This window comes from Lissotriton helveticus, chromosome 7, assembly GCF_964261635.1.
Source record: "Lissotriton helveticus chromosome 7, aLisHel1.1, whole genome shotgun sequence".
Taxonomy (NCBI): Eukaryota; Metazoa; Chordata; class Amphibia; order Caudata; family Salamandridae; genus Lissotriton; species Lissotriton helveticus.
The window spans coordinates 1,597,726,375-1,597,747,455 of record NC_136068.1 but is presented as its reverse complement, the minus strand read 5'-3'; the positions used below and the strand labels follow the sequence as shown (position 1 = coordinate 1,597,747,455).

The following is a 21,081-nucleotide window of genomic DNA, read 5'->3' as shown; positions in this document are numbered from 1 at the left end:
ATCCCTGCCAGTGGGGGGCATGTATTTGTATAACCCACCTCCCCAGTGGACTTCCAGAATCCCATGGGCCCTTAGCGAGACCTCGTAGGCGGCTAGCCACTTAGCAATGTCGTCACTGGGTACATAACAAGCCATAATATCTTTTGGTAGGTACGGTCTAGGTTCTTTGATGTTGGTCTGGGTATCGCTGCCACCATTCTCTGATTTGGGGGATCCTCGGTTTAGGGCTTGTAAATCCATCTCTTTGATGGTTCGCTCATGTGCCAACCTCCTATCCTCCCTTTCCATGTCCATCCTGGCTAGTTCTATTTTCAACCTCCTCTCCTCCCTCCTATCTTCCAGCTCGGCTTCGGTTAAGCCCCTGTCTGAAACACTGCTGCTTGCCCTTGAAGGTAGCCTGGGACCTGTCAGAAGATTCCCTCTCCCCATTTGGTTCAGCAATGCAGCCTCAGTAACAGTGTCCCCATCACCCATTTCCGTTTCTGGTTCCTCCCTTAGGCGAGCTTCTAACCATGCCCTTATGCTTGTCAGCAACTCTCCTTTCTTGGCACCTTTATTGAAAAATACCCCGTTCTGCTGACACCAATCCCTGAGTTGGGCCACAGTATTGGCTTCCAACTCTTTAAGATTCACCTCCAGCTTTGCCATGGTATAAAATTACTCACAGGAGAAAACCACGAAGTGACTTGAGGTTAACCTCCACCCACCACCAGAAGTAAATTTAGAAAAATCAAAAATATAAATTAGGAGGGCCGCAGGGAGAAAACTCCAGGTGAGGTCTTGTGGTTAGCACTGCGTTACTAATAAGTGAGTGTAAGTACAAATCCGTTATCCCACCGCTGAAACACCAATTATGTTGGACCTAGATTACCCAAGCCTACATATGGTAGCTTGGCACAGTAGTGGTCTACAGCTAACTCAAGGCGTTGGCTAAGTACTTACAAGTCTCACCCACAGTAACACAGTGATGAGCCACTAAAATAAAAACACAACACCTTTGTTTGTAAAAATACCGTTACCTTTTATAAAAATAATATGGCTCTTTGGATTTGAAATCATACAGGTTACAACATCAATTACTTTTAGGAATAGACATTACACTTCTACCAGAGAGATTACTTTTCACTCCTCCAGCTGTGGAAAAAGGGCAGAAAACCACATTCAAATAACAAGGTTTCAGTACGATATAAAAGTAACTCGTTTGATAATTTACGGGAAACCCTTTAGTTTCACCTTATGCAGGATTACTTACATTAGTACACCATGTCAGCAATACTTCATCAATACAACCTGCGAATTCACTGGTTAATTTACAACATTCAGGGCTATGCCCTTTATACTTTTATCTGCACCTTAACTTTGTGTTAGCTTACACACACAGAGTGATTTGTAAGAATACCACTGGTTTTACAGCTTCTCACAACAATTGCTAGGAGTTTCTGAGGGAAGCTTCCTTCCAACAAGACCTGTCAGCGCTCTACTGGTATTAGGTTAAGTTCCCTACTAATTTCTAGCTGAATAGCCGCTTGTCAGAAGCCTACAGAAGTGAAGTTGGGGTCATGTGACTCTTTTTCCCCCCCTTTGCTTATTCTGACACAGTTCAGGACTTAACGTTGCTGGGATATCAGGTCACTCGATTAAGCGCTGTGATTTGTGGTACTAGCGCTACACCCAGAACGATTTAGCCCGTTCCTTTCTCAACCCCCCTCTCTCCTTACTGTCGTGGCGGTCGGTGCGCCACAGTTCACAGATCTTTACTTGGCGCCCGCCTCCGAGGCTTTGTTGCAGTTCAGCACAATGGTCCGGTTATCAACAGGACGCTAGGGCTGGCCGGTCAGACTCCGCCTTAAGCGCTGGCCTCGTAGAGAGCGCTCGCACGCAGGGGGGTCACTGTGGACGAGGCGGCGCTCTTGGAGATCTTCCGGCGTCTCCTCAGCTAAGCCGGCAGTCGCGCTGAACCTCCGGGCATGCGCAGACGCTCTCGTACCTCTTCCGCCTCCGCACTCGCTCATAGGAAGGACGCTGCTCTTCACGTTGACGCTGATCTCCTGGGCCTGCCCGACCCTAGGCCCCTCCTGCTCTCGATAGCGGGCGCGCTGGGAGCATGCGCGGAAGCACTACCTGCTCTGCTTGACGCGGCTGGTGCCCCCGGGGTCCCGCAATCCACAGCGCTGCTACTCTTCCTCAGACACCTTCAGCTCCGGCCTCTCAGGAAGGATGTGCACACACGGCGCCCTCGCTCTTTAGGGCGCTTAGATGCCACAGACGCCCACCTTCTCTACAGCTGATCCACAACACCGGTGAGCACAGCGCTGGGTATGGTCAGTCAGGAATGCCTTCAATTAAGGGTGATCTGAGTGGTTTTACTGGGGCGCTGAGATAAAAGGATCTTCTTCCTCCAGTAACTCGATTTCCTTTTCAATAGTTGTTGTCTTGAGAGAGGGATCGGTCAAAGGCTGAAGGGGGAACAATCCTCTGAAGTAACTGTCAGCCTCAGTGACAAACTAGCTGCTCTTAGTGTGTCCACCTCCTCTCACCACTGCCTCACTCCTCTACTCTGGGGTCAGCACAAAATGGCTGCTGGTCACTGGCCTTATATAGGGTGGCCTGAGACCTGCAGAAGTCTCTAGTCAATTCTAGAAAGTTCCCTAATGTTATCCTATGGACCTGTCCTCCAGTAGTGTCCGTTATGGCAGTTGGAGGACACCATCTTAGGTTTCTGGAGATCCCTAGATTTTCAAGGGGGCTGACTAGGCCTCACAGGTTATGAGGGAAAAATGGCGTCATTGCCAAGGAACACCTAGCCCCCTGACAGCATTAAAAAATTCCTGATGGACATATGTAAAAATAAAAATAGAAACTCTGGGAGGCTAAGGGGGACAAAAATAAATCACGATGGTTAGAGTCTTCCCAGAAGCAGACAGGTCTAACACGGCCATTTTGTGTTCTGAGTCACTCTACCCTGTTAAATAAGCCAGTCACCCATCGCAAAATCCATTATCGGTATAGCGGTACAAGAAGAAGACATGTTCTGGGAGACTAGGCTGGGGGGTGGGAAAAGGAGAGCCTCCATATCATTTGCACATGGATTGGGAGGAGTGGCTGGAATCTCTCATCATTCACCATTTCTGTCCTAGGACTTTATCAAAGACATTGCCAACCACACAGGGTACAGCGTGGAGGGGACTGGACCGCGCCGTGCCTGGAAGGTGTACGACACTCTTTTCTGCCAGGTAAGTGAGACTGACTCTAAATGTGAGGAAACTGTGAAAATATCTCCCTGGTATTTAAAGCTGCCAGAAACCTTTTTACATTGTTTTCATTTCAGTGTTTCACTTTTAATGTCCAGGGTTTGGAGTTACTGCATGATATAGGGGAGGGAAACTTGGGTTTGTTTGAGGGCTGGCAGTCAAATCTCTTTGTGTACACCTCTAACCATCTATTTTAGTCAGGCTGTTCGTCCATTGTTCATAAAAAGATTAACATATACTTCAGCTATTCTGCTCATTCAATGTTAATCCAAAATGTTTAGTCAGAATGTTCAGCCGCTACTCACACAGACTACTCTTCCACAGTTCAGTCAGAATGTTCATCTGTTGTTCAGTCAGCCTATCCTTGTACATTTCCGTCAGAATGTTCGTCTGTTGTTCACTCAGTCTGCTCTTCGACTGTTCAGTTAGAATGTTCATCTGTTGTTCAGTCAGCCTGTTCATCCAATATTCAGTCAAAATTTTCAATCGTTGCTCAATCAGTCTGCTCTTCCATTGTTCAGTCAGAATGTTCATCGGTTGTTCAGTCAGCCTGTTCTTCCACACTTCACTCAGAATGTTCGCCCATTGCTCACTCAGACTGCTCTTCCACTGTTCAGTCAAAAGGTTTGTATGTTGTTCAATCAGCCAGTTCATCCACCCTTCAGTCAGAATGTTTACCCGTTGCTCACTCAGAATGCTCTTCTACTGTTCAGTCAGAATGTTCACTCGTTGCTCACTCAGACAGCTCCTCCACTGTTCAGTCAGAATAATCATCTGTTGTTCACGCAGCCTGATCATCCATTCTTCAGTCAGAAGGACAAGACATTCTTCAGTCAGAAAGGTCATCTATCAAATATGGAGCATAAGAGGGAACTTTAACCAGGATGCCCTCCACTCACAAATTTAAAAAAACAGGACCTGGTTATAAAAAACACATAACTATTTTGAACAATTTTTACCAAATGAGTATCATTTCTTACTCCTTGGTGAGGCAATGCTTGCTTATCTAGTCATGCCCACCCATATGTGTTAATTGTATCAAACATTCATCAACCTCCCAAAACAGGCCGAAAGCCCACCAGCCAATAGTCTCAAAATGGTCTAGCAGAGTAAAAATATTTTTTGAAAGATTTTTTTATGTAAAAGATGTGAGGAGGATCAGAAAAGTGCCTCACGTAAGCACCACCTATGGAGCTACTTGTTGGTACTCAACAGTTGTCTCACTCTGTCATCATCTGCACTTTTTTGACAGAAAAGAATGTGACCTAACTCTAAACTAATGTACAAAATAACAAATAGAAGAGTGACGTGTATAAATGAAGGTGATATCTATCTACCATTTATGCCCGTAATGTGAAAGAAGTAAACTAAACTCCCTGTAGGTTAAAATTGAGGTGTGGACATCTATCACACATATTCCTTAATTTTGAATAGTGTTTAAAAGATGGCATGTTTAGACCATTTTAACATGAATGGCCGACATGTTTCATTGCCTTAAAAGTTTACGACAATTTCATCAGGGCATGGGGACACATCTCCACCTCGAGAATGCACCAGATCTGCAGTGGGTGATAAAAAAGGTAGGAGAAGAGGAGATAGTGCCAGAGACAAAAAAGAAATAATTAAAAAAAACACAAAAATTAGTTAACAACCTCATGTTTTGACAGCACCCATGCTCGTTTCCATTTTCTGATGTACATGCCATAATTATCAAGTGGTTGCCAGGTGGAATCCTATCAGCAACTCACCAGATGTGGACCTGGAGGGGCGAACAGATGAAAGTGAATATGTGCACATTACCATAAAAAGAGGGTACATTATTCCTTTTTACCACCCCAAAAACCATGTATTGTTTATGGTTGTGGTTGTCTCCAAATTCGCCCATAAAACACACCACGCCAATTGCAATCTAGGATTAACTTCATTCACTCAAGTGCGATCAAGTTTTCAATTTTAATACATTAGATGTTAAAACCTTGATGCAACGATATCAAGATTAATGGTCACCTCACATAGAGTCGAATCAGCATTCTTGTGTCTTCAAGAATATAAACTCACCGCTGGGCCGGGTGCTCGAGTCTTGAAAACACGATAACTGCTGCGAAGTCAGTCGCGTTAACCCCTTCCATGCTGATGACGAGCTCAGCTCGTCATCAGCGTTACCTGCCGTGTGCTGATGATGAGCTGAGCTCGTCATGTATCGCGGTAATTTAAAAAATGCCGCCGCACGCATGCGGTTAAGACGCAGACCAGCAGTGCCCGACCCAGAAGGTCTCGACAAACACGCCCTCCAGTTCCAAAAGGCATTCTCAACATGTCGACTTTTAATGCGTATCTAAAATCAAGCATTTTTGCTCTTCAGACATGCTCGCAACCTGAATGCATAAGGCTATTGCCGAGCGGTCGTGTGCGTAAAAGCGCAACCTGGCAGAACCCGACCCAGAAGAAGTCTGCGGACACACCCCTCAGTTCTGGAAGGGCTTAAAAACACCAAATATCTGGCCAAGGCAGGGACAGTGCAATCCTGTGGTCCATCTCAGAAGTATTAACAAATCAGACTTAGCAGAAAACAAACGCCATCTTAGAATGGTGGACATATTTGATTAAAGTTACTAAAAGCATTCACTAATATTGATAGACCAGTGACCTGTCTTACAGGCATAAAGGTCCTGACTCTGGTAGAGTGGGATAGGACCTGATGTTAGTGAGCAAACAATTCACAGCCCACGCTCCACACAACTCAATACCAGGGTTGTATTGGGATTAAAACTCGGCCCGGGCACGCTAAAAAAAGTGGCCCACATCCAACATTTGCGTATTGCTTTTCAGCAAAACACTGCTATGGCGACATTTTATATAAAAAAAGGGGGGGGGTGGGGGTTTAAAAAATGCACGAATTTGTTTACACTCGTGAAACACACCTGAAAACAATGAGGCCACTTTTGCTCAGGCCCTCTGCCCCACGCTCGATATGCATATGTTAATTGACCGGCCCGGCGAGAGAAAGGGAGTGACACCTCTCCCCTTGATAAGGGGAGGTAAGGGACGCCCATCTGCCTCCAGAAAGGCCACTCAGGCACCCACTGGCTGCGTGGAGAAAGGCAGCAACCACCCAACTCACCCCCCAGACTGCTCTAAAAACCAGCCCACAGCTGGATTACAGATACCAGCCCCTCGGGCATCGGCCGAGTGCCCCCGTTACCAATCCGACGCTGCTCAATACCTATTCGTTATTTCCATCTTATTAGTGTGGTACCTACAATCGTGGCACCAACGGAGGTCAGACCATCAAGAACGGAGCCACATGGTGATTTCATGCATCAAGGTTTACTACATATTATAGACCATATAATAGCAGATTACTTGTTAACTGTGTGGTGACAAGCACTAAAGAACAAGTTACTTAGCTTCGGTAACGATGTATCTGTAAGAGACATAAGTTAGTCAGAGATTCCTTACCTTAGAATTACCCCCAGGCATCAGACTGGATCCAGAGAATTTTTCTTAGCAGTACCCCTGCGCGTCGACTCTGCGTCCGTTGTCGGTATCGTGGTTGCCGGAATGACGTAGGGTGCTTACTTAGAAGCCGCCCCTGCGCGCTGACGTCAGCTCTGACATGACTTTCCACGACAAAAGCACAGAGCCATAAAAAAAGACACTGACCCCTGGTGCGCCACAACTAGGACCCTGTAAGGGAGTCCCTATCCCTAGAAATCAGTTCGCTGAGCGGGTGGAGCAGTAAGGAATCTATAACTAACTTACAGATACATCGTTACCGTAGGTAGGTAACTTGTTCATCTGAAAGAGACAGTTAGTTATAGATTCCTTACCATAGAATAGATACACCAGCAATACCAACCCTGGAGGAGGGTTGCGAACCCCAAGTTCATACTAGAAAATCCTGGAGGACATAACGAACAAAATAGCCGTCCCTCTGGACTTGGCTGTCCAGGCAGTAATGTCTGGTGAACGTGTGCAAGGATGCCCATGTTGCCGCCTGGCAGATGTCAAGAAGTGGGACTCCACGTGACATTGCAGTAGTTGCTGCTGTAGCCCTAGTGGAATGAGAACGCAGCCCCACTGGAAGTTCCTTTTTCGTTATAGCATAACAGGTTTTAATACAAAGGACAACCCATCAGGAGATGGTCTTGGCACCCACATAGCCAGCGAACAGTTGATCATCCACCCGGAAATACTTTGTGTGGTCAAGGTAGAAGGGCAGCGCAAATTTTGGGTTCAGACGGTGGAGTCTCCTATCCTCTTAGGAAGGGTGCGGAGGTGGGAAAAAAGCGGGCAAAGTGATAGTTTGCCCTGTATGAAATGATGTTCCACTTTAGTAAGGAACGAGGATCTCATCCTAAGCACCACTTTGTTCGGATGCACAGAGAAGAAAGGGGGCTTGGAGGATAGAGCTTGAAGCTCACTCACCCTGTGAGCAGAGGTGATGGCAACAAGAAAAGCAGTTTTCAGGGTGAGAAGCCTGAGAGGACAGTTGTGAAGAGGCGCAAAGGGAGCATACATAAGATAAGTTAAAATAAGACTTAAGTCCCACTGGGGCATTATGAAAGGAGACGGAGGAAAGAAATGAATAATGCCCCTGAAGAATCTGTTTGCAATGGGGGACTTAAACAAGCAGGGCTGGTCTGGTAGCTGAAGGAAAGCGGAAGTAGCTGCAAGATAAACTTTTAGAGTGCCCAGAGCAGAGCCCTGCTGGGCTAAAGAAAGGAGAAACAAGAGAACCTCAGAAAGAGAGGCAGAGAGGGTATCCACAGCCTTTGCTGTGCACCATGCCACAAACTTATTCCATCAACAGGTGTATACCGTGTTAGCGGAGGGACGCCTGGCTGCAAAGATGGCATTACAATCTTCGGGCGGAAGGTCAAAAGCTGTCATCTATTGCCGCTCAATCTCTACGCAAAGAGTTGGAGGCTGGACAGCTTCGGGTGGTGGACCGTCCCCTGTTGCTGCGACAGAAGATCCTCCCAAAGGGGCAGTCTGATCGAAGGATCGATGGCCATGCTCAGGAGCTCGGGGTACCAGACTCTCTGTGCTCAGTCCGGAGCCACAAGAATGACTTGGGCCCGAACTTGCTTGATTTTGACTCGGGGCAGAAGTGGTACAGGCAGAAAAGCATACTAGAGGCTGCAATTCCACTTGCGATGAAATGCGTCGCCGAGCAAGTGCCGCCTTGGATACTCCAACGTGCAAAACTGCTGACATTGTGCGTTCTCGTTGGTGGCAAACAGATCTAACCAAGGCCCTCCCCACCACTGAACGAGACCTTGCACCACCTCCGAGTGAAGACGCCATTCATGATCTACCAGGCACCAATGGCTGAGTTTGTCTGCCCTGGTGTTCAGAGAACCTGCCAGGTGTTGAACCACCAGGGTCATGCCGTGATGTTCCAGCCATGTCCAAAGGCAAAGAGCCTCTTGACATAGGGTCCACAACCCCACCCCACCCTGATTGTTGCAGTACCACATGGCGTTGTGTTGTCTGTGAACACCTGCACTACTTTCCCCTTGAGGGAGGGAAGGAATTCCTTCAATGCCAGGTGGATCACCCAGAGCTCCAAAAGGCTGATATGGAGTCAGAACATTTTGTTCAAACACTGTGAAGGTTGATCCACCATATTTTCCTCAAAGAATTTATGCAGGCATATCCTTCTGCATCTTCTCAAAGAACTAAGTTCTGAACTTAAACGCATCATGTTGGGGGTTAGGGACATAACCTAAACCCTTGTTTAGAACTTGTAATTCAGCCAAAGATAAATCACTGGCAGATAAATTTACTACTATGTTGTTCATTGACGTCCCTCCACCCGCTACATGTTATTCTTGGGGAGTAGACCTGCCATGATTGATCCTGTAGCCCCCTGCCCCTGGTTCTCTGACCTCCTCCCCAATTTCCCTGTTAATTTTGGCCTAAAAGACCTCAAGAGTGTGCCAAGATTCTCTATCTGTCTCGTCTGAGGGCCAAACCTAACCCTTGGGTTATTTGAGGTTGACGGTTGATCGCCTGTATCCTCCTCCTCCCTGCTAGTATTATCAAACGACCAATTATACGGGGTCCCCCTCTTTGGTAAGTGTATTGTTGTCCCTGTTCAACACTAGTTTGATAATATTTATTCTCTCCATATACGGGAAAGGCCAGTCATGTGCGAAATGGTTCAAATTACGTCTTAGGGCCTAAATTTTATGATTGACCAAATAGGTCTTATACTCAGAGAGGTCTCTTTGTAATCTAGCCAGCTGTTCCTTGGCGTCACTGATCATGGTATCCCTTTTAGGGACTCCTCTATTTTGACTATTTCCTTCAGGTGTTCTTCACTTAATCCTTTGGCTGTATTAATAATAAGAATTAGCAAATCACAGGACACTTATTCGCAATGTAGCATCAATCAAGACAAAACTGTTTGTCCTCTAAGAAGATTTTTGGTTCAATTTGCACTAGAAGGCTAACCGGGGCAACATTGGCACTTAAATATTCAGTCATCAACGCCCTATATAGTGCGATACGGACTTGTCATTTCTTAGTATTGGACAACTTTTCCCATTCTTCCCTAGCTGTATTACTAGTGATCTGCGATACGTCTGGAAACAGGGAGGGGCTTGACAGAATCAATGAAATCTGCTCAGCAGAGAAAGCAAGACAGTTTTTTTCATCTCATAAAAAAGGGTGTCTATTTCACTTAAAAAATGGGGCACAACCAACTAGGTGTCCTACAGTTAGACAGAAAGTGGCACAGTGGCACAATGCACGGGCACACGCCACGCCTCTACTACGCGACTTACACTGGCTCCCAGTCAGGCAGAGAATCAAGTTGAAAGGTCTCTGCATCACATATAAGACCATGTACGGCCAAGCCCCAAGATACATCAAGGACCGCCTAACCAACTACATCCCCAGGAGGGCGCTTTGGTCAGCAGAGGCCAACCTATTGGTATGCCCCCGCTTCAACCTGTCCTCTATGGGCGCAAGAGCGTTTTCGACATAAATTCCCCAGGTGTGGAACAGCCTCCCGGCAAACCTTCGTAAGGAAGCAAACCTTCTTCCATTTAGGAAGAAGCTGAAGACGTTGCTTTTCTTAGAGGCTTGGGGCAATATTTAAGCAGCCATCTGCCCATTCCTCCTGGCTCAGGTGCGCCCTCTATACAGCGCTAAGAGACCTCTGGGTGATAATGCGCATTATAAACCTAAATTACAATTACAATTACTTATTCACAAGTGTCTGCACAGAGTGGCCCGGTAATATCAAAGGCAGAAGGGAAAGTGAGGGGAAGCTGTCAACCTAGTATGTCAACTGGCGAAATCAAACGCACTTCTCTATATAGTTTTAGTAGCTCTCACTCTTACATAAAAAACAATTTTTTTTTTTACTTTTCTAGCCCATTTGAAGACTATTTGCTGGTGGGTATTTGACCTGTTTTGGGTGGTTGATGGACTTTTAATACAGTTAACACATATGGGTGGGCATGACTAGATAAGCCAGCATTGCCTCACCAGGGAGTCAGAAGGATCACCCGATGTTCAGGCAGAAGGGTTGTCTATTGTTCACTGCAGTAGGCATGGTATAAAAACAGAGTACGAGGAGAGTCTTTAGTGCAAACATACTAAGGAGACAACAAGGACTGTTCCCTAAGGTATAACAGTGAGGGATCAGAGATGGCTTAGACAATGACGTTGGTTTGCTACTTATTTCCATAGAGGAGTTCTATAGTAGCCAAGGCGAGAGCGTCACACTCCCTTTTCATGTATTAAATACCAACCCAGCACAATATTTTATCTCTACTAAGGAAAGCCTTTACTTTGATTGATGGTTAAGGCATGCCCTCTAAGAGCTTCTTTACAGTGATATGTTCATTCTGTGTAAGCAGTAGGTGCTGAACTGATATTCGAATGTGCCTGAAAAGTGTGGGCATTTCATAACTTATAAGTCTCATTCTGGGATTCAGGGGATGTTAAAAGCAAAATATGGCAAATGTCTTTTATAATTGAAAGTTGCAGAAACAGTTGCTTTATAAAGTTTGTAAAAGTTCAAAGTATATCACCAACATTTGAATCACAATTGACACAGATTGTCCTTTACTGTGAGATTGTAAGAGAACAAAACACGATTGATGTGTCTCTGCAATTGACACAGATTGTCCTTTATTGTGAGATTGTAAGAGAACAAAACACGATTGATGTGTCTCTGCTTTCTACTTTGTCAGCTGCCCACAGACTCACAAATCCGTATATTTTAGTAGCCAATAGGCGGTGTAATGCAATGTTATGCTATATGACCAGATTTTTAACTGTGGTATTACTGTTTTACATTGAGGTTTTCGTGTATTGTATGGCAGGTGCCAGTACCCATATAACTAATATGCTATCATATTTTCATAAAGAAATCAAACTCTGTGTAGTACATCATACTTTATGCAGCCTATGTAGAAAAGTAAACAGTGCCCCAAAAACGTTATTACATAATTTCACACAATATGGAATCTTTCACTAAATGTAATCTATTAATAAGGTTGAGAGTCAAGCTGCAAAAGAAAAAAAGTTATTAACAACTGCAGTTGGGAGACACATAAAATTTAGTTACACAGTTTTTATTATTTGTTACATTAGCTAAGGAGCTGATTACGACTTTGGCAGGGTGCCCCGCTCCAGCACCGCCAAAGTCAACTGCCGCCCGCCTGCCATATTAGGAGTTTTCTTCTGGTCTGACGGGCAGTCATTTGGCGTTCCCATGATGGTGCCTTTGAAAAAGGCATTGCAGTGGGAATACCAAAGCAAGTTTCTGCACTGCTTAGTCCATGCTGTGCAGGAACTGAGGATGCATGCACATGAGGATGGCACACTATGTGCCCCCCTGCATACATCCCAGTGTACAGGGACAACATATGGCCTTATATCGCCATGGAAACGCTGGCAGTGGGGAAACTCAGAATATGCTCAGCGGTGCCACAACGGCATGCGAAGAATATTGCTGCCCCAGACCGCTGCGCCACCGTAACAGGTAATACGGTTACCTGGCGGATGCGACAGTCCCAAAACTGTCCAACCCCCATACTTGTAATACGGCGGTCGGACCACTGGTGCGGTGGTCCCTGACCGCCACGGCACCTCCACCATGGGTCCGGCTGAACTTGTAATCAGGCCCTTAGTCAGTAGGATATGGATTTTGCCCTGTGATTTTAATACGTGGAGTGGGCACCTCCCCTTTGACAATGGTTCCAGCACCACTGTGCCTAATAAAGAGTATGACTATACTGTGCCTCAGAAGGGGTCAGGGTGTGCCTAGCAGACATCACAAACATAACTAGCTCAGGCCTCTTTTAATGTCTTCCTCCTCTTCTACTCTCTGCAGAAGACGCATAACCTGAGCCTACCTGAGTGGGCCACGCCGCAGGTCATGGCCACGCTGGAGGAGATCTCCACCTTTGAAGTCATGTCCCACGTGGGCTTCCACAAGCTGAACGAAAAGGCCCGTCTGACCGGAGGTGAGGAACGGTATATGTGGTTCGACCCTCAATGTAAAGCGGGTTAGAGGGGGATGATGGTACTCACAATCAATACATAGAGATGTTAAAAGGGATTTTGGCAGTGACCATGTCCCCACTCCCACCTCCCAGCACACAGGGGTGATAAGGCACTCAAACAATCAGTCCTCATGCACAGCCCTTTAGGTAGGGCTGAGAGCACTGCTCTTAACAGAAAGAGATAAACGGGAGAGCGGGAGGGGTCACTGCACACGAACATAAGAGAGAACTGGCAAGATGGATCCTAAGCAAAAACTAGGTGTAAGGAGTCTCTCTGGGTTCTAACCCTGAACAATAAAGAGGCAATATTCATCTGAGAGGAGGGCAAAAGAATTCACTGCACTACGTCCAATATTTCGTGGTCTAGTTATTTTTGTGGTTGCCAGAAACCTGAAGCCACATACCCCTAGGCTTCCAAGGGCAATGCCCAAAGGCGCTTTTACAATACAACACAGTGGTTCAGCACACCATACAGTATACAGTAACAATAATAATTAAATTAATGGTATGAAGGCATCAATTCAGTAGGCCTTAGGGTTTTCTTTCTTGCTTTTATTCAAAATCTTCATACAAAGCGTAGCCAACGCGTTTCGTCCGAAGGACTTCTTCAGGGCGAAAAATATTGGAAATATGTCACTGATTATTCGTTCCAAAGCTTTTTGTCGAGGCAAACCTTCGAATATTTAATGGCAAAGATAGCCTTGTCCTAAAAGAAACTAGTCAGTTCTTCTCAGTGAATATTTGTTAAGTAGATAAGTCATCGGAATGGTGCCATTATTCACATCCCATTCCAGTGATGTCTGTAGTCACCTTGAGTATTTGTGGCGTGTTCGTTCTCCCTCGGTCACGGCCTCGAGTTAGCACCTACAGTATTCGAATGTCTGATTCATTAACAAATAATATTTAGCTCTCCCCATACTACATACCCATACTACTTGAACGTTTCTCACTTAGGGGCATATTGACAAGCCCCTTGCGCCACCAGAGCATCACTGCTCCGGTGGTGCAGTGTGCTGGCCCATATTTACAAGGACATGCAATGCCACCATGCATGGCTTTTCATGGCCTTGTAAATATGGCATTGTTTCACGCATTACTCTGCGCGAAAGGGGCATTCCATGGGTGTTGCTGTGGTTGTTCCCAAGCAACACCCATGGAATCTGACGCATTCCCAGATTTACAACCTATTGTAAACCTGGGCATGTGTCAGATTCTAACGCCTCTCCAGCAGAGGTGTAAAAGAGGCACAACGAGGAGTAACACCTTTAATTCTTGTTTTTCCTCCTTCTATGTATGCTTCATTCTGCTGCACATATAGAAGGAGGAAAACATAATCAAAGGTTGTTTTTGTGGAGGATGGTGGCCATTCCTGCACAAAAACAATCATCCGTGCAACGCAGGCACCCTTGCTCTATGGTGCAAGGGTGCCTGTGTTGGCACTAAACAGCCTAGTGTGTGCTAGCGCAGAGGAAAGCACAGGGATGCGTCGTTTTGTTGTAAATACGTTGCATCCCTGCACTTTCCTAATGATGCACCTCAGCACAGCAAGATGGCTTGCGGCACTGCGCTGAGCCTTTAGCTTGTAAATATGCCCTTCAGTCTCATTCTAAGGGACCTCACGCTCAGACTGAAACAACCTCCCAGCCACAAAGACTGTGAGGTCCTCTTGGCCTCAGAGACGGTCTATCAGGGTATCCGCTCTTTAAGGGTTTCTCTGCTAGAGAATGCAAAGGCCTCAAGGATACAGACTGGAAGAGCTCTCTTCTGAAGACCCAGACAGTGAGGGTCTCTCTGCTTGCAGTGCAGACTGCAGGAGCTCTTTCCCTAAGGGTCTCTCTGCCACAGCCCTAAGGCCGCTTTGATACTGACTATAAGGACTTCTGAGGCACAGACTAACTGGCTTTTCAGACACAGATGGAAATGCCCACTTAGACATGGAATATAAAAGACTGTGTGTGTGTGTTTATGACACAGACTCTTAGGCTTCAAACTGTAGGAAGTTCTTGGGTGCAGACTGAAATGACCTCTTGGACACAAACCAAAGGACCTGTCTGACTGAAAGACCAACTATATGGGCATCTGTCAGTGGGACCCAGAATGTTAGACACAGACTAAAGGGCCTTGTGGAGACAGATTGTAAAGGCCTCTTTGACACAGACTTTTGCAACCTTCCAGCCTCAAAACTAGACAGCCAGGGATTCTTGGCCTGAGAGGCAATCTGTAAGGGTCCTCCTGCCATTGGCACTGACTGCAAGGGCTTCTTCACTACAGAGTGTAAAGGCTTCAAAGACACAGACTATGCAGACTGTGATAGCCTCTCTTCTTGGGATACAGACAGAAAGGACTCTGTGCCTCAGACACGGACCACAGACCTTTGTGCTTCTCAGGCAGAGATAGAAAGGACACACTAGTTGCGAGGACTCTGTAACTCAGACACACTGTTGGAAGGTCTTTGGCACAGTGTGTAAAACCACTCAGACACACACTGTGCATACTGTGATAGCCTTGGGATACAGACAGAAAGGACCCTGTGCCTCAGACACAGACCACAGGCCTCAGATAGAAATGGCCTGTAGGGCACATTAGTTGCGAGGACTCTGTGTCTCAGGCACACTGTTGGAAGGTCTTTGGCACAGAGTGTCAGGACCTCTCAGACACACACTGTCCTGGCTTCTGTGACACAGGTGGGAAGGGCCTCTTGGACTCATACTATGAGGCTCTCAGGCTCCGACACAGACTACAAGAGCCTCTTGGGCATGCAGTGCAAAGACTTTGTGGCCAAGACACTGACTGTTATGTCTCTGCCATGGACACATGCTGTGAGCAGCTCTTGGACTCAAACTGCAGTGGCCTCCCAGACACAGACTGTAAGGACTGCATGTGCACAGTCTCTCTCCCCCTTGCTGCCACAGAGACTCAATCAATCAATCAGGGTCGTGTATAGTGTGGCTACTCACCCGTGAGGGTCTTCAGGCGCTTGGGGTAGGGGGCTGCTGGTAGGACAGGGTGGAGGATCATTCGAAGAGCCAGGCCTTGAGGGTCTTCCTGAATTGGGTCAGCGACGCGGATTGCCGGAGGTGGAGGGGCAGGGTGTTCCAGGTCTTGGTGGCGAGGTGGTGTGAACGACCTTCCACCGGTTCTGTTCTTGTGGATCCTGGGGACTTGATTCGTCATACAATGCAGCCTGACCCCTACCCTTTCCCTCCAATGTATGCAGGAATCCTCGTGGACGCTGTGCTCAGGAACTTCTCAGAGGTGATGAGGAGATCACTCCCACTCAAGATGATGATGTATTCTGCTGTAAGTATCCTCTTCTCTCTTAAATCTTGCAAAGATGGAGTTTATGTGGTCCACTCCAACTGAGGGTATTCGGGAGAAGGCCAGATGCCACTCAACACTAATGAGAGCCTGATCCATGAAAGATCCTGGTTGTATGTATTCATGTCTTCCACTCGTTTCTCTGCTATTTTACTGTGCATTATGATGTCAAGGTAGTACTTATAATGTTGGAGTCTTTTCAGATGTATCGGGTGAATTCAGAGTAAACCAGTGAGCTGTGCTGTTATCCTACTTTCTTTTGTGGGCTGCAATGCGCTATATTAGGAACAGTGCTTAATTTGATCCAACAGTTTCCTTTGCTCAGCACTTAATCATCAACACTGGCGCTTTTTATGAGCACCAGTTAAGGACACAGTCATTTATGGTAGGCATGGGGAGATTAAGTGATTTGCCTAGAATCACAGGATTTTGAGTCGATGCCGTACCTTGAACTTGGTTTGCCAGTTCTGAAGACAGCAGCTCTGGTCATCACGCCACATCATCCCCCCGCATGGTTAGTCGTTGGTTCTGGTTCTAACCACTGATTAGGAAATTGTGTTCCAACTCAAAGGAGTACGGCTAATTCTAATGACCACAACAAAGTTGCAAGAATCGTGAGTCGTTTATTGTAACACAGACACAGCTCCTTAAACTGCTTCCTCTACCTGACGCTTCCTTAGAATAAACTGTTGCTTTTTTTAAAACTAAACGTTCGATACTTGTCTGTGACATCTAAACATTCTCATTTACATTACACATCACTACATATCTTCCCCCTTTTTTTAACAAAACAACTAGACATACTAAATAAATAGATGAATAAATAAATACATATCCAAAAAAATGTACATTCTTCAATAAGTCTTAGTGGTTTTTGAGTGTTCTTGTTGTTCTTCTAAGTGACTCACAATCACTTTGTATGTCATCTTATCCTGTTGAATCTCTCAAAGAGATTTTTTCCAGTTGTCTTTGATGTTGTTGTTTTTCCTGCTCTTGAACCGGAGTTCCAAAATTTTGAAAGTGCGTTTTATTGCTCACTACTACTCTGTTTCTATTCTGTGCTGTAATCGGTGATCCCATTACTGTTGTTAATTTTAATGGAGATAAATCGAATCTACTTATGGATTTGCTTGATTGATTTTGTTTTACTAATACCAAATCTTCAACTTGATAAGTTTTCTCTTGAATAATTTTTTTTTTGAACAGCACATTGATTCATTGTTTTCCATTGTTATATCTCTCTGCAATTGCATCATGCTCCTTTGGAGGCCCCAGAGGTAGTTGTGGTAGTCGTGTTTGCATAGCTTGTCCAAATAACAACTCTGAAATGCATTTTCCTGTTGACCCATGAGGTGTATTCCTATAATCACGTAAAAATCGACACAAAGCTTGATTTGTAGAGATCTTTGACAGTTTTGCTCTCTGAATAGTTTTTAATGGTAGCCATAAACCTTTCCACTAGTCCATTTGCTTTTGGCCACAGAGGAGTAATTCTTCTGTGTACTACTCCCATGTACTCAAGAAATGTATGAAACTCACTACCATTGATAGGTGGCCCAATTTCTGTTTTCAATAGCCTAGGTATGCTCCATGTGGGGAAAATGTAATCTGAAATGGGAAGTGTCACAGATGCTCAAGTGTCACAGATACTGATGTAGCTTACACAATTTTTACAATCGGAAATTGGGAATACTCATCAATTATAACAAACACATATTGTCCTGAATCTAGACATCCATAAAACTCACGTGCTAATTCTGACCATAAAGCATCCAGACATTTGGGCATATGTAATTCTTCAGTATTCCTTTCTCTTGTGGTACATTGACATAGATGACAAGCTTGTACAATATCTTCAACCTCACTGTCAAGCATTGGAAACCATACTTTTTCACGCAAAAGATTTTAAGTTGATGATATTCCTCTATGACCCAAATCAATTACATGTTTTTGTAAAGCATGTGTGATGACTATTCTATTGCCTCTCAAGAGAATATCAGATGAGGCTATAGTTAACTCACCTGTATCTCTATTACTTATTCCAGGTTGACAATTTGTTGCAATATTTATAAGTTTCAATTTATTTGTAGTTATTATTTGACTTATCTTTTCAAGAGTGTTATCTTTCACAGACTCATATATTATTTCCTGTTCTGAAATTATTTCAGGAATTGCTGATTTAATTAAGAAACATATGTATATTTTCTGGTTCACTTCAGCTTCAGTTGGATGTGTGGATAAATAATCTGCAGGATTGTACTCCTTTCCTGGCTGTGAACAACTTTAAAATTATAATCCACCAACCTCATACCTCACCAGTCAATGCGCAGTCCTTTATGCTTTAGGATCCCAAAAATAGTTGTCATTGCTTGATGGTCTGTGATTATCACAATAGGTTTTCCATACAAGAAATCATGATAATGCTTACAAACCCAAACCACAGCCAAACTTTCTTTCTCATGCTGTGAATCATTTTTCTCTATATCAGTCAAACTTTTACTAGCATGTGAAACTACATATCTCAGAGTTTCTCTTCCTGGTGTGTGTTGTGCCAAAATGGCAACAAGTCCAACAGGATTAGCATCCACTATCCACTCTATATGTAACTCTGGGTTAAAATATTTCAAATTAGCTTCTGGCGCTATTTCATTTTTAATCCATCCAATTTCCATCACAAGTGAATGTTATTCCTTTCTTTGTTAAGTCTCAGAGAGGAGAACGGATAGTGGCATAATCCTTAATATAACAAGAACATTAACTAGCCATCTCTATAAAAAAAAAAAACTCTGATATGTCCCTCGGACTAGTTATTGAATTTAAAGATTACATATTTGTAGAATCCTGCCTCATTCTTTTGCTTGAAAATATGTGTCCCTAGAACATCAGCTCTAGTTCGTCATATTCACATTTTTCTGCATTTAATGTTAGTACAGCTTTCATAAGTACTGCACATACCACTTTTAAAACCTGATCATGTTCATTTTGTATTTTTCCAAACACCACTATATCATCACTATAATTCACTAATGCATTTACTGGTCTAATTACATTCTTTATAGTATTTAGCAAAACCTCTGCAGTCCAACAACTTCCAAAATTCAGTCTTTTATAACAAAACAGTCCCACGTGGTTAGAAAATGTCATTATATATCTTGACTGTCATCAATTTCTAATCAATGAAATCCTTTGCAGAGATCTAATTTGGAAATATTGTTGCTCTATTCAAAATGCTAATCATATATTTTGAATGTGCTTCTGGATGTCTTTTCTTCTCAATTGCTGTTTTTGGTATTCTCATATCTACACAAATTCTGATTTTGTCCGTATTCCCTTTAGTAGCCACAACTATTGGAGAGACCCAGGGTGTTGGACCAATTGCAGATTCCATGATATATTTTGCTGAAGTAATGAGTTTATTTCTGCCTCTACTTAGGCTTTCAAATGAATCAGAACTCTCCTGTGCATTTGCGCTACAGGTTTCACTGCTTCATTGATGTGAAAAATTATGGCTTTATCTTTCAATCTACCCAAATCTTCAAACAATGTAGGAAATTCTATTAATATAGGGTGTGCCATTGTAATATTGAATGTCATAGGAACTAACCTCATCACTTGAGTAGTAACATAACTCAGTAAACAAGGACCAGGAACTTCTCCTTTTAAAATATGTACTTCCATTTGGTAGATATATTCCCTTAAGTTAAATTGTATTCCAATTTTCTTAGACAGGTTACAGGACGTTTAGCTCCCTATTGAAACATCCTAATATTAAAAGAGGCAAGTGAAGGTGTTTGAATGTGAAGGTAAATGTCCTTGTAGCCAATTTGTAATGACCACAATGAAGTTGCAGGTATTGTGGGAAGTTGTAACACAAACACAGCTCCTTAAACTGCTTTCTCCACCTGACGTTTCCCTGGAATAAACTGTTCCTATCTTTAAAACTAAACATTCCATACTTGACTGTGACATCAAAACATGCTCAATTACATCACACATCACTACACTGATATACAAGGAAGAAGAAAAATACTATGGAGTACTATGGAAGGGTTTCTCGAGAAACTAGGTAGGAAATCAACGTAGAAGTTTGAATGCTTTTGAAAGAGAAATAAGAGCAGAATCAGTTAAGTCTTCATAGAAATTGACAGGTAACCCATTGAATGTGATGTCAGCATGCAGGACCGAAGTGCCACCATCTTGTGATTAGTAATAGAGGACCATATTGACAGGAAGTCAAGGATGACATCGATACAGATGTGTGCTGCTATCTTGAGAAGAGGATTAAACCCCAGCTCATCGGGGTGGACTCCTCAATAACAACATGATATAACTGCTTCCACATGGTGAATATCCACCACTGGCCCAGAAAGCATGTTTGCACCACCGTTCGCACATTTGTTTCTGACATATATCAACATTGAATCAATTTTACAAAAAGAAACCAGAAAGCCTCTTCTAAGCTCTAATGCGATGAACAGCAGAAACACTGAATAATACATTTGTATTTTGTGTTTTGCAGGATGCTGTGTATGCTTATTCTTCAACAAAAGAAAACAATTCACACATTTTTCTTACTAAAACTACTAGTTAATACTATTGCTTATGTGTAAAACATGTACAATGATATTTGATATTTTGATATTTATGGATATTTATAGAGCGCAGACGTTCGCTCCAAAGGAGCATCTTGGCGCTAGGCTGACGTGCAGGGGGTGATTGCGTGGAAGATGAAACGTGATGAAGAAAAACTGAGACTAGATGGCTGCCAATACAGAGGTGTCTGGTTGTTGGTACACCCATGTCTTTAGGAGTTTTCTAAAAAGGCTCTCCTTGTCAGTTAGTCTAAGATTAATTGGAGATGGACTCTAATGTGCTTTATTTTACTTCAGTGTGGCATGTTTCACTGTCTTGTTATTGTAAGTGTGCTCAACACTCACTATTATTAGTGCTAAAAGAAGGGTGAATAATGGGCTCCCCTCACA

The 21,081-nt window shown here is 44.1% G+C and overlaps 1 protein-coding gene across 5 annotated transcripts in view; it reads left to right on the top strand.

Moving 5' to 3' along the window:
* The window catches only part of LOC144770568 (testicular acid phosphatase homolog), a 206,595-nt gene that overhangs the window by 158,618 nt on the left and 26,896 nt on the right, over positions 1–21,081 (top strand). For all 5 annotated transcript variants that reach the window (XM_078655204.1, XM_078655202.1, XM_078655201.1 and 2 more), the window contains 3 exons: positions 3,138–3,233; positions 12,610–12,742; positions 15,999–16,081. In XM_078655204.1, coding sequence (XP_078511330.1) covers positions 3,138–3,233; positions 12,610–12,742; positions 15,999–16,081 — 312 coding nt within the window. The remainder of the gene's footprint in view (positions 1–3,137; positions 3,234–12,609; positions 12,743–15,998; positions 16,082–21,081) is intronic.